This window comes from Electrona antarctica (genome assembly GCF_951216825.1).
Source record: "Electrona antarctica genome assembly, chromosome: 23".
Taxonomy (NCBI): Eukaryota; Metazoa; Chordata; class Actinopteri; order Myctophiformes; family Myctophidae; genus Electrona; species Electrona antarctica.
In genome coordinates, this window is record NC_136804.1 from 2,659,709 (window position 1) to 2,673,920 (window position 14,212).

At 43.8% G+C, this 14,212-nt stretch overlaps 1 protein-coding gene across 1 annotated transcript; it reads right to left on the minus strand.

The window, feature by feature from the left end:
- Nucleotides 1-5,357: 5,357 nt before the first annotated feature.
- Nucleotides 5,358-8,361, minus strand: LOC306916256 (uncharacterized protein). The gene is made up of 2 exons (XM_079494075.1): nucleotides 7,885-8,361; nucleotides 5,358-6,968 (listed from the first exon to the last, which is right to left on the minus strand). Exons 1-2 carry the CDS (start codon nucleotides 8,288-8,290, stop codon nucleotides 6,397-6,399), a joined length of 978 nt encoding a protein of 325 aa, XP_079350201.1. The 5' UTR covers nucleotides 8,291-8,361; the 3' UTR covers nucleotides 5,358-6,396.
- Nucleotides 8,362-14,212: the final 5,851 nt, after the last annotated feature.

Sequence of the window (14,212 nt, forward strand, 5' to 3'; positions counted from 1 at the left end):
CTATACTTTCAAGTACATACACACTCGCGCACAGCGCCACACACACACACACACACACACACACACACACACACACACACACACACACACACACACACACACACACACACACACACACACACACACACACACACACACACACACACACACACACACACACACACACACACACACACACACACACACACACACACACACACGAAAATATGAAGATCTGAATCCTGCCTTTAACCCTTTTGATGTTTTAAACATTATGTTATAATTTAGCTATTGGAAAATAGCAGATCTACAAGCTCATAGCGCGCCACCGAGTGGCGCGCTACGAGCTTGTAGGTCTGCTATTTTTTTTTTTTTTTAGAAGATTTTTTTTTTTTTTAGAAGATTTTTTTAAAATGTTGAGGTCAGGCCAAAATGGGTTAAGTGTCCTGATGCTGTACACAAACATCAGCTCTGACGTATACACTCAGAGTATAGAGAAAACAAATAAATAGAAGGAGCAGAGCAGCACAAAAACACTTTGAACACACACACACACACCTCTATTTGAGAACATTTTGTACAGCAGTGTCATGAATCATTTCTGAATGCGTTTGCTGTTAATAACTTTGGTTGCGATATGCTCACCGTGAATGACTCAAAGCCTCTGTAATGCTGGATTTATGCTCCCGTCATACGACGGTGTCACACACCAAAATATTGACCCAACACTGAAGTGCAACAGTCCTGCACGCAGCCACAGTAAACCTTTTTAGGATGTGGGATGTGTGATGGGGACAGCAATACGGGTCTACAATCCCAAAGGATTCATAATATTGACATGGTTCGTTTTTTCAAAAATAATCATCCAATTTAGAAAATGTTTGATTCATCATATTACATCCAATAAGACTTGATAATTTTACTATGCAGTTTTTTCTCATGGAGTATTGGGTAAAGCAAGGCACTAACAATGCCAGGTGTAGAGGTTCCATTCCCTAATGCAAGTCACTGTAAGGCACTATACTGTACATTGCAAGGGTTAGGGGTTACGAGAGTTGTTGTAACCAACAAGCATCGGTTGGGGGGCTAGCAAGGGTGAGTGGGTTCCAGCCAATATGGCATAACAATTAGTTTAACTACTTTGTCTATTTGAAAATAGCTGCTGTACAAGTTCACAACAAAGAACTTTTTTTCAAATGGAAGGGTCCCTGGCGCCAAATCTTTCAAATGGGGGTCTATAAATGTGAATGTGCTTTCCAGAGACTATTTAGTATCTGTATACCTTTGTTATCCCATAGGGAAATTCTATTCTCATCGCAGGCTAAGAGAGAGTGAGTCACGCTTATATTGGGAAGGTATTATATTCTTCTGGTTTGAGGGAAAGGAAGTTCTGGTTTGAGGGTTCCGGCCTGATGACTACAAAACAATGACTACAACATGACATAAGATACCATCCGCTCCCGACCGGATCCAAAAAGGAATGCTGCCCAGGCTAGGTGTAATCTAGTAAGAGATTTGCTATGGGCTATAGTTCCAAACATTGGAACTATCCCATTGAGATGGAATGAGCACTTCCGCATTCCATTGCTACAATGGGAGTCACCGCTAGTGTCGCCACTCTCTTACTAGATTACTCTGGTGGTGATGAAGTCCTTAAGCCCCGCCCACATGTTCACAGACTAAAGTTAGGACACAATGGTTTCACACCCAAGTGACACGAGAGAGAGAGGCTGCATAATACCGTAAAGAGGGAGTACATTTATTACATGATGCTCTTAGGTATTTAGCATCCAGCGTAACAGTAGAAGGCAGTGGTTCTCAAACATTCAACAAGTCAACAACCCCCAAATTTGAAAATATTTGGTGCCAGCGGAGGCCCTCCATAAGATAAGATGCCTGTTGTTAGATGAATATTAGTACAGAATTCAACTGTCTAAAAAAATAGGGGGGGGGGGAACCTATTTACAATCTCCAAACTAATGACGTTGTGAGCTTATAGATGGGCTATTTTTCACCATTTCTGAAATAGTGTTCAAATGTTGAACCATTTTGCTGGGGAGTGGGGAGCCCATAAAAACCCCTGTGGGCCCCACTTTCAGGAGCACATGTGGGGATGAGGTTCAGTCCTTTATCCCCATGGTGTTCCTAGAAGTGATATAAGGTCACTGGCTGGCCCATGTTTTCACTCTGCACTCTCACCAGTCTGTGAACTCTGGAATACCACCAAATGGGTGTAACATCTGCCTGTCCATACATACTGTACACTATACTGTACAGTGTACTGTACACCCACTCTATTCAACAAACACCGCCACAATGCAGACATTCTTAACCACTTGAACCTCATAGGGTCCATATTCCGGGGGGGCGAAGATTAGCCAAACATAGCCGATCTACAAGCTCACAACGTGTCATCATGTTGGACGCAAAAAAGCGGTCCAAATACAGAGCCAACTCGTGTCCAACCCATTTTGGGGCGGGAAACCCTTTTGGTTATGGCATTATGTTATGCTTTGGCTATTGAAAAATAGCAGATCTACAAGCTCATAGCGCGCCACCGAGTGGCGCGCTACGAGCTTGTAGGTCTGCTATTTTTGAAAAATCGAAGAACGACTGACATAGAAACATAGCTTTTTCAGAAAACTGTCAGGATGTAGAAGACATTTTTAGAATCTGATCTCAGGTCAAAATGGGTTAATAAGTGCCAGGAAACCCGTGCTGCCTGTCAAAGCCAAGAGGGCATGCTGATTATCAATGCTGCCTTTGGCATCGGCATGCTACCCAACAGCCAAGTAGTTATGTTAGGCTCATCAAAGCAGACTGACCAGCGAGTCCCCGGTGCGATTCCCAACCGAGCCGGACCATCTGTCTCTCCGTACCATCACTGTCGAATAAAGGCTCACGAATGCTCCTCCCCTCACCTCTTCCCAAATTCAAAATCTAAAATAACTTTAGTTGTTAACACCCTTTCAGCTCTCCTGTTACATGGGCTGTTCGTGGTGGTGCCTACAGGGGAGACCAGAATGTGGTGCCATGTTGTTTATTATCCCAGACTTGTGTTTATGTATGTGGTCGGGACAAACACGCTGCGTACCATTTGGTGATGACTAGTTCACGGGCTGGCGAGAGGCTGTGTGAAGACTGGGATTGTACAGTCACCTTTGACCCCCGTGTTTTTTGATTAGAGTCGCTTACGACGCCAAGTGTGAGTGTGTGTTCTGGAGGGTACGGCCTGGTGACCCAGACATGGCCCCATATTGCATGCCGTGGGAGATATCGCCTCAAACCACTGTCTGCAACCAGCAGGTCGACTTGCTACTGCCATTGCCGTTGGGTGAAAACGACAATTGCCAAAACTTTTCTATAATTATTTTATTCTAAACTTTAAAGGAGTGAAAATAGCTGTAGATCGCTTGTAGATCTGCTATTGTTGCAATTATTTAACCCATTAAATTCTACAAATGCTTTCTATCGTAAATCTGTCATTCTGAAATTATTTGAGCCAAATGATATATATGACCACATCTGAAACTATGTCGTGCCATGGACACCCAAAAGAGAAGATTTGTGTTTTAATCACATTTCAACAAATTTCACGATTTTTTTCAAAAATGCTCAAAAATAGCAGCATGCCGCTGTGAGCTTGTTATCTGCTATTTTGGAAAACCACTGTTCACAGCTGCTTTAAAAACAATGAAGTTCAAGTGATTAAGTGTGTGTGTGTGTGTGTGTTTTCTAAATACTGAACCAATGAAACAAGAGCTTGTGACCAGGCTTGTGACCCCTGAGAGCCAAGTGTCCCTGGGCCACGGCCTCACCGGCCCAATGGCTAATTTGACCCCGACTAATTGATCTATGGGAACACAGGTTATTTTTATTTTTTTTACATTTCCTGAAAAGTTTCCACTTGACGGCGACGACATATTATGTCGTCGGGTGGAAACGTTTTACTTTGTTTCCACAAAGAATAAGCATGCTAGTGACTATAGGGAGATAACTGCCTTACACAGGATTACAGCAGACAGATTGTTCGAAAATTGTTCGTCGACTACCTTTTTTCACTGACAAAAACTAACTATGGAAACTAAACTAAAAGCTATGGTGACTAAAACTAAGACTAAATATATTGACAATTTCGTCAACAAATACAAACTAGACTAAAATGTCTACAAGCCCACAACGCGTCGCAGCGCAACGCGTTGTGGGCTTGTAGATCGGCTGCATCAAGGCCCGCCAAAATACATTTTGTTCGACTAAATCAACTGTAAATTTAGTCGACTAAAATATGACATTTAGTCGACTAAAACGAAATGAAAACTATTCAAGAGACTATGACTAAAACTAAAATCAAAATGTGCTGCCAAAAACGACACTGATCCAGGTGTATGTTGCGTACTACTCACCCAATACTTTAACTGCAGTGAGTCGGGGTCAGCTCTCGTCATATTGGGGGGTGGGGGAGGGGGGCTAGTGGATCAGGAGGCAGAGCGGCCGCTTGAGAATCGGAAAGGTTCCCACTCGACGCCAGGCTCTCGCCGAGTTGGCGTAAAAGTGTCCTTGAGCAAGACGGTGACCGGCCTATCCTGATGAGCTGCAGGCTGGTGCCTCGCATGGTTTCTCCGTCGGCTGTCGGGTAAGTGAATGTGTGTGTGTGTTTGTGAATGTATTGCACATTGCAATGCGCTTTGTATAAAGGGTGCTACATACATGCACCATTTACCATGTAGTATATTTGTCATATAATATCATTTGTCACATAATATCAAATCGATTTGCAAGTTTTTGCAGAAAACATGTATTTAGTAAAATATCTCCGCTTCTCTATGAGATTCATACAGACCCACAACCTGTGTATGTGAGCAGCACTAAACACATGAACTTCCTTTAATCAAAGAGAAAATATGTAATCGCAAATTGCCAGATGTGGTTACAACCATGGTTTGACCTTGATTTTGCATGATGAGTGTAATAAAAATGTATTAGCCATAAAATAATTATTAATTTTGAACAGAAAAAGAAAATAGCAACTATATTTTCAACATAAACAGAACCATTTACATGCGGATTTAGCACCAACAATAGGTGCAAGCTAGAGTTCGGGCCACTATGTGGCCCTCACACTCAGTGCCGATCCTGAAAAGAAAAGAAAAGTCATACATTCCCACTCATTTTATAGCAGATAATACAAACTCTAAAAAACACAGTAAACATACATACACAAGAACAGAGAGACAGTAAACATACATACACAAGAACAGACGGACATGTACATTGTCACAAGATCCAGAAAACAGTATTAAATATAAAGTGCAACTAGAACCATCCACCCACCCACCCCTGAAACTAAACAGCAGCTATACCTCCTCCTGCTTCTATAGAGCGCCGAAGTCCTGACGTCACTCGCTCGTCCCCTCGATTCCCCTGGTTCACGGAAGTAATTTCTCCATGGAGAATAACATGGTCTAATCTTAAAATCGTTTCATATAAGCGCTGTGGTCCAAAAATAAACGAGCTGTCTCTGCGTTATTGTCCGGGAGTGGCAGCGGTGGCCGAACGGATTGCGGAGCGGTCTTGATACCGGAAGGTCGCCAGTTCGAATCAGCGGTCCGACACGTTAAAATTACCACCGCTGAAGTGCCCTTGAACAAGGCATTGAACCACTACGATGAAATGTTCTATGAGCAGGGCCTGGCTGGAAACAAGTTCTTGAGCTTAGCCCAGATACCCTGGGTAAATATAGTAATCATTTCATTTCATTTCAGGTGTCTCTGTATCGTTTGCGACAGTCAGTCACTCATACAGTATTACGATACAGTCTGTTTCTAGCAAAAATGTAACTAATTCAGTAGCAGTATTCTCTCAGTCAGTTGATTCTTCATATCCAGCGGCCAGGATGATTTGTTTATTTTACAAAACACAGTTCTCATATGAGGCGATCTAAAATCCCCCTATGGGGATTACAATGCAAATAAAAAGTACATGAACCTGTGGATTTGCGCCCTCTACCGATATTGACCTCAGACTTGACTTGTGCTCTATTGTTGATGGGACGAATTGAAGGGGATATGAATGAGAATTTGTACCTATTTTTTTTTTGTTGCAAGGGCCTCTAACCATTAGCCAGAAGGCAAGAGTAGTAGTAGTAGTAGTTTCGCACAGCTTGACTTTCAGAGATCTGTCTACTGGTGCCGTCTTAATTCTGTAGGTCAGAGTCAGAGGTGACAATTCAGAGATAACAAAAATAAAATAAAAACAGCATTGCAGAACCAATGCGAGGGACGGAGGAGGGCGGTCCTTCGGAATATGGGTGGAGGTATGAAATTGTTGTAGTAAAGGTGTCTTTGCAGTGGAATTAAAAGGTATCCACACCGTACGATTGGTAGGCGGAGAGATATCCGACCGTCTGGCTGTGCAATACTATAGTGGTATTATAGTACATTTACTTGTTCGCATGTGCATTTTCCAATAGTATGATTCCACAAACCCCTTGCCGCATTTGACACACTTGAAAGGTTTTTTGTCATTGTGAATTAACACGTGTCTTTTGAGGTATTTGCTTGCATTGAAGGCTCTGGGGCAGAGACTACAAACGAAAGGTTTTTCCCCAGTGTGAATCCGCGTGTGAACCGTAAGGTAGCGACTGGCAACGAAGCCCTTCCCACACAGCTTGCATTTGTATGGCCTTTCACCAGTGTGGGTTCTCGTGTGCAGCATCAGCTCTCCGGATGTCAAAAACGCCTTCCCACACTCTGTGCACAAGTAGTTCTTTTCTCCCTTGTGCATGAGCATGTGTCTCCTACTACTGGAGTGCTTGAGAAACATCTTCCCACAGATGTTGCACGAGTAACACTGTCCGTTGTGTTCAGTGCCGGGCTCTCCGCCGATGTGCTTCTGTCTAATGTGTTTCAGAAGACCGTCTTCTTGGCTGTGAGAGAACGGACACAGAGAGCATGTGTGCAGCCCGGCCGGTGGTGTGAGGTGAGCAACTCCTGAAAGACATTACATGAAAAGAAAAATAACACCTCTGGCATCAGTGGCGTATCCAGGAATTAAGTTTTGGGCAGGCAAGATATGTGTTAATTGTCGTCTCCCCGCGCACAATCGTAGCACTAAAGGTTTTCAAAGAGATATACCTGCCAGACGAGTAGGATACAAAGGCTGAAAGGCATGCATTTACAAATTACATTCCAATGGGTGATTGAGGGTCGCGCTCTACCGCAACGGCCAATCAGCTGTCCATTAATAGTTCTCAGGTCTTGTTTTTGTCCTCTTTTTTTCTCATTGTATGGATTTTGGCCAGGCCAGAAATGGATTTGGACAGGCGGACGCCTGCCCTTGCCTTATTGTAGATACGCCTCTGTCTGGCATTTAGTGTTAATAATGGTACCAGAAGTGACAAAGGTTACATGAACTTTGATGCATGCCTCACTAGTTTTAAACAACACATCTTCAAAAAACTCTACATGTATCCGGATGTATGACATTGCAGTGAATATTTGTACAACAGATTAATATCTTCAAAGGCCCTCCTCTAGTCACAGTCAATCATGGGGTCAGAGATCATGTTTCCCCGAAGAATGAAAGCCTGGGTATCGAGGCTAGAGATCATGTGATAGCTTCACATCACAACACGTGGGTGTTACCCCTGCTGTCCACAGAGTGGCGCCCTAACCACAGCTACCAGTCAGTCACAGTCACACACACACACACACAGTCTGGTTGACCTGACTATACACATGCTTTGACATAATTACACACTTCATGTCAAAATAAATGGTTTGGCTGAAGAGAGACAGGAAAGAAAGAAAGCAAGCCCTGAAACATGACTGTCATAGAAGTACGAGCTTCTATGGTTCATGTGAACCATGGCTAACGCATAGTGTATAATAATTGCGGTATGTGTACCTTCATCACCCCCGGCATCAACGTGTCCTCCTCCTTTGGGGTCGGCAGACTCGGCACAGGCGCTTCCATTCAGAATAATGTCCAGTTCTTCATAGAATGGGCATGTGTCTTTGATGTCCGCGGCCGATTCCCCTGAGCTTCTTCTCACTTTATCGCGCGTAGAAGCGTATTTTTGACGCAGTTTCTTGACCTTCCTGGTGCACTGCTGTGGGGTCCTAATGAAGCCCCTCGTTTTCATTTCATCCGAGACCTGGAGGAAAACCTTGGCGTTTCTATGAGTTTTAGCCAGTTGCCGTAGGATGCAATCTCCACTCCATACCTGGATAAGTGCAGCCGCTTCTTCGTCGGACCAAATGACTCGTCCGCTTGACGTGTTGGCTTTCTTCTTCTTGCCATCCATAACCATAACGCTCTTGTATGGTGTTTTATATAGTACAAGTACAATAATATGATTTTGGCTGCAGGCAGCAGCCAAAGTTTATTATTTTGAGCGTCCCAGGCCAGTCATTGGTCCCAGTACAGCATGTGATGATCTGTCGACGGGAAGCTCGAGGGCAAAAAAAAGACAAAAGGCGAACTATTTTACAGTAGGCTACTCAGTCATTTTGATCTATTTTACAGTAGGCTACTATTTATCTCAATTAGTTTCTATTTTCTTTTCTAGTGTACTGTTAGCTATAGCCTATGTTCTATCCTGCTCTATCCTAACATTGATCTTTTTTTTTTTTTTTTTTTTTAGCATTTTCTGGTAGCCTTGTTATTTTCCAAATGTGTTTTATTTATTTTTAACAGTACCTCTATATTGTACTTTGAAACTCCCTTATAATGTACTATTGATTTCGTTTTTTAAACGAAATCTTAAAACACACCTTTTTAGCATTGCTTTTAACTAGATCATTGCATGTCCTTTTCCTGTTTTAGTCGCTCCTTTTGTTTTTGTTATTACTATGTAGTTGTTGTGTTTTGCTCTTTCTTGTTTTATTTTTGCTCTTACTGTAAAGCACTTTGAACTGCACTCGTTGTATGAAATGTGCTATATAAATAAAGATTGATTGATTGATTGACTCAACTCAAATACCGTACCGCCGTACCGGCTCGCCCGGTTCCAGCGAGCCGCCCCGTGTCCGAAACTGTCGAGAAATGACAGTTAGGCCTACTGTGTGGGGGTCCCCGGAACATCCAGATCACCAGGAACGTGGCCAGGGGGGTGGGCTGGTTCCCGCGAGCTGCCTCACGTCCGAAACGGTTGAGAAATGATGACAGAGTTTCCGTGTGGGGTCCCTCTACTTTGCTGTACTGTCACACCCGAAATCATCATATATATACAGTGTGTGTGTGTGTGTGTGTTAGGCTGCACAACAGTGTGTGTGTTAGGCTGCGCAACAGTGACACTTGGTGGTGAAAACCAGCCAAACGCTATTTTCGTGCTCGGACGTGCTCTAGCCAGCCAGCCAGCCAGGGACAGGCCCAGCCAGGGACACACATAGCTCCGCAATAGAGCACCAAAGTCTGACGTCAATATCGGTAGAGGGCGCAAATCCACGGGTTCATGTACTTTGGGACGAGCGAGTGACGTCAGGACTTCGGCGCTCTATGGAGTGGCTGCACCACTCAAAAAGGGGGAAAACGTGTACAGTATGGAAAAGTATGGGTCAAGAGATTTAAAATGTATGGGGGTCCATGGTCTAATGCCTATCAAAGTAAGGGTCCTTGAAAGTAAAAAGGTTGAGTATTTATTTTCTTAAAAAAACATGAACCAGATATTTACTCAACACCTTTACGTTTTCTTTTGATGTTAATTGTCATTTGTGACCAGATTTGACTGAGAGCCTGTCATTGTGCAACCTCCAGCTTTTCACCAGAGGAGAAAAACTGTTTTTTTAATCCAAAATGAGTTAATAGCATAGGCAGACTCTTCACATACTAGAGCATGTCTGAAATAAATGTCTGAAATCAACATGTACATTTTAAATAAATGCTTATATACATGTAGCTATAGTTAGAGTCCACAGAAGCTGTTTTCTCAACTTGCTGTTTTCTGCTTTTTAATTGTGAATAAATATATGATCATAGTTTCAGAGTTTCAAGAGGGATTTATTTGTCACTTATAATGACATTATTGAAATGTTTACGCCATGTTTCGCAGAGACTGCAAATACAACACAATACCAAAACACCAGAACATACCAAAACACCAGAACATACCAGAACACCATCAGCAATCAAACACAAATGTTTGGTCAAACCATGTGACTCCCATTGGAAAAGCATTGTGGTGGCCTAAAAAACAAAAACAAATACCTAACATGTGTTTGATGGTGTTTGATACGTGTGAATGAGGCCTCACAGCGCCACAGACATACACTATAGTATACTATACACAGTGGCCAAGCAAGGTATCGCAGCCATAGTGATTTGACACTACCATAGACTGTGAATGGGAAAAGTTAATGGCCAGTTGAGCTTACTTATAAACAGACCTTGCACGCCGTTGTAGGATCGAATCCTGGTATAAGCAACTCAGTCAGCATATGAACAATCTTGCTCCCTGGGCTCCACAATCTGGCTTACAAGAGCATTGTAAAAGATATAGACTTGTGTACTTTGCTGTTTGCTATACGCTTTAAATGGCCTGGCCATTGACAATGCATTGGGTCACGGGTGCTTGAAGTTATATATTTAAAAAACTGCAAATCAGGGACGTCGCTGACGATTTGGTTGCCCTACTCGCATATTATGTGTACTGCCTCCCCTCCCGAAGAGAGCGCGGCGTTATCTCATGCAGATCAGCTACTTTCGTCGTTTGCGAGGACGTACACATGGGTGTGAGAAAATGGTTATTATGAAGGTCGGCTTGGCACTTTTTGGCACATTTTGTTGCCCCCCCCCCCCCGCGCTCAGCGTTCTGCCCTACTTGCATACACTTGCAGTACTTAGCGACGGCGCTGCTGCAAATTATTTCAAAGTAATAATCTCAAGCGCATGCATGTCCACAGTAAGGTGGATTTTTTTAAACTGTGAATTGAGTTTCTCTGTGTAAGTATGAAGGAATAGGGAGGGTCCAAAGTTTTATCACGTAAAGTCAAGTATCAAAAGAACGACAAAACATTTCAAATATTCATGCACACCCGCAGGATTCCACAGTAAGCTGAACATGTCAAAGTTTGAATGGAGTTTCTAAGTAAAAGTGTGTAGGAGTGGTTACAGTAGGTGCCAAACTTTACACCGTAAGATATTACGGAGGTGTCGCTTCAGCGACCAATAAGGTGAAGAAAGTCACCACTCCCCACACATACTGTACGTACTTTAGGTACTTCGGTACCTAAGGGTGTTAATGTCTTTCAAACTGCTGCAGAACAGTGACCAACTTTCTTTATAGTAGTAGTAGTAGTACTAATTTTATAGTAGGCTATACTAATTTTTACATTTGCCTGTCCGAATGTGCAATTTCATTGGGTATGCTTGGGCGAACCCCTTGCCACATTTAAAACATTCAAAAGGTTTTTTGTCAAAGTGAATGAACAGTGTTCAGTGTTTTTTTCCCCAGTGTGACTCCTCATGTGAACAGTAAGGAGACAACAGGCAATGAAGCCCTTCCCACACAGCTTGCATTTGTATGGCCTTTCACCAGTGTGGGTTCTCGTGTGCAGCATCAGCTCTCCAGACGTCAAAAATGCCTTCCCACACACTGAGCATAAGTAGTTATTTTCTCCCTTGTGCATGCGCATGTGTCTCTGGTGAGTGTGATTCTGGATCGACGTCTTCCCACAGATGTAACACGTGTAACACGGTTCACCCGTGTGTGTGTGCACGTGTACCTTCAGCGTTTTCTTGGAGCGGAACGCGCGCCCACAGAATGTGCACATGAAGGGCCGCTCACCCGTGTGCAAGCGCAGGTGGTCAACCAGATTTTCTTTGCTTTTGTATCTCTTGTCACAATGGTCGCAGGGGAAGGACCGTGGTCTCTTCGGGGCTGTGATGTGGGAATGTAGGAGATCGTCGTGTTTGGGCGCTGAGTCGGCTGCAGTGCTGGGCTCTCTGGTGATGTGCTCCTGTCTGATGTGTTTCAGACAGTCTTCTTGGCTGTGAGAGAACGAACACAGAGAGCATGTGTGCAGACCCGGTGGTGTGTAGAGACCAATGCCTGAAAGACAATGTAAAAAAGAAATGGACAAAGTGACACCATTGGTTTCTACAGACAGTAAATTAAGCCTATTTTGTAGCTATTTCAAATCCGCCATCTTTCTTTATCCAGTCCAAAATGCAACCGACGGCCATCTTGCAAATCAAATTAATGAAATGCCACACCGTTGCAAATTTGCAACCGTGGATATTAAAATAGATGCCTCATTTGCCGCTGGAGCTACATGTATGTGTGTCGCACAATTTACACTCTGGGGCGGAAGTGCGCCGGAAGTGCCGAAGGCATGCTACACCTTGCTGACAATTGAGTGACTACTGGCCAATCCCTGCGCTTCTTGTCAGAGCCGGACATCCGCTCTGTGACGCACAAGGAAGATCCTGTGAAGCAACATCACGGAAGCTTTTCTTTTTTTTCCAAGCTTAAACAGATACAGGCTTTGAGGAAAAACATATTCAATGAGCCTATCAATGATCTGCAGCTACTCAGTCTGGGGTAAATAAAAAGTGAAGGTTGGATGAATAAAAGTCGGGGTGTGGGATAAGAGTCACATACTGACTACTGAGGTGGTGTTTGTTCAGTGTCTTTTTGAAAGCATGAACACGGCTTGATGTATATATGTCTCCAACAGCCGCAGGGGGAAGGCTGCTCCATATTGCTTTAGCAAGCTTGCCCTCTCTTGAAAGCATTCACCCCAGAGCTTTTCTATGTCTACGGATGCAACCCAGCCTTTTCAATGCAAAATGTCAACATACGACTTGTCGTGCCGTCACTGCCGTGCGAATATGGTCTATTGGCACAAAAAGCTCTGGTCAGTCTCAACCAGAGTACCTAATAAGTCCCCTCACCTGCACAATTCCCAGGTTCCCAGGCCTCAGCCATTGCAACATGGTTCAAACGGCTGCTATGACAACGGGTATTGCATACAAGGTTCCCAACTTGCATCGTTCCCAAGTATGCTGGTGGCCGACGGGCACAGATCTAAGTATTCTATAACTTACTTAGCCATTGAGTTTCCTAGTTATTCTAGGCTATTATTATACAACCTGTATAATCCATGTTCTGTCGCCCCACCGCTCAATGTGTTTGGTACCCCTAAAAAAAACCTAATTTGCGAAATATATCGGTATATTTTCTTTGCCCCCCCAACCCCTGCTAGCAGAGGCAAACATCGCCTATGGCTGCCACCCCAGCGAGGGCGGGTCTTCACTTGGTAGAACCACTAGAAACCATATAGAAACATACCCTACACCAGGGTTCCCCAATAGGCGGCCCACGGAGTGCCCCCTTGTGGCCCCTGGAAGAATTTGGGGTCCCAGATATAAATGGCATTAAATGGGGGTCAGTAGCCTATGCATGTCAAACTGGGCATCCTTTTCAATTGGGGTCTTGGCCTGAAAATGAATTTTCAGGGCAAGACCTCGACCTCGCACGTGCAGACTCGGCCCCCAGCCTGGTACCTATAGTCAAAATATGGCCCTTGAGGAAAATGAATTGGGGAACCCTGCCCTACACCTACATTATCAATTTAAAAATTAATGGGACCATAATTTACTGAACGAATATGATCATTTTAAAAAGAAACGAGCGATTGAAAATAGTGTTTATGAAAATGTTTACTATGGTAATAAAATCAAGTGTAAAGTTTGCCCCAAACCTCATTGAGATACATGGAGATTATAATGTATTTGCAAACGGTACATGGTGAAATTGTGACTTTTGCTGGGCTAGGAACAGCAGGCCGAATGAGAAAATGGGTTCGTCCTTTGGTTCTGACGCAGCATGCCAACAAGTGATGTAATATATGGTTTGTTCAACTCTTCATCCATTGCAGGGGTGTGTGTAAATGGTAAAAAATGGTAAATGGTGCATTTATATAGCGCCTTTATCCAAGGCGCTTTACATAGATTGTGCATTACATTCACCCATTCACACACACATTCATACACCGATTGCGGCGGAAGCCATGCAAGGTACCAACCAGCACATCGGGAGCAATTTGGGGTTCAGTGTCTTGCCCAAGGACACTTCGACATGTAGCCAGGAGGAGCCGGGATTCGAACCGCCGACCCATGGATCATTGGACGACCTGCTCTACCTCTTGAGCCACAGTGTGTGTGTGTGTGTGTGTGTGTGTGTGTGTGTGTGCGCGCGTGCATGTGTGTAGGTGGCTGCATGCACACACAT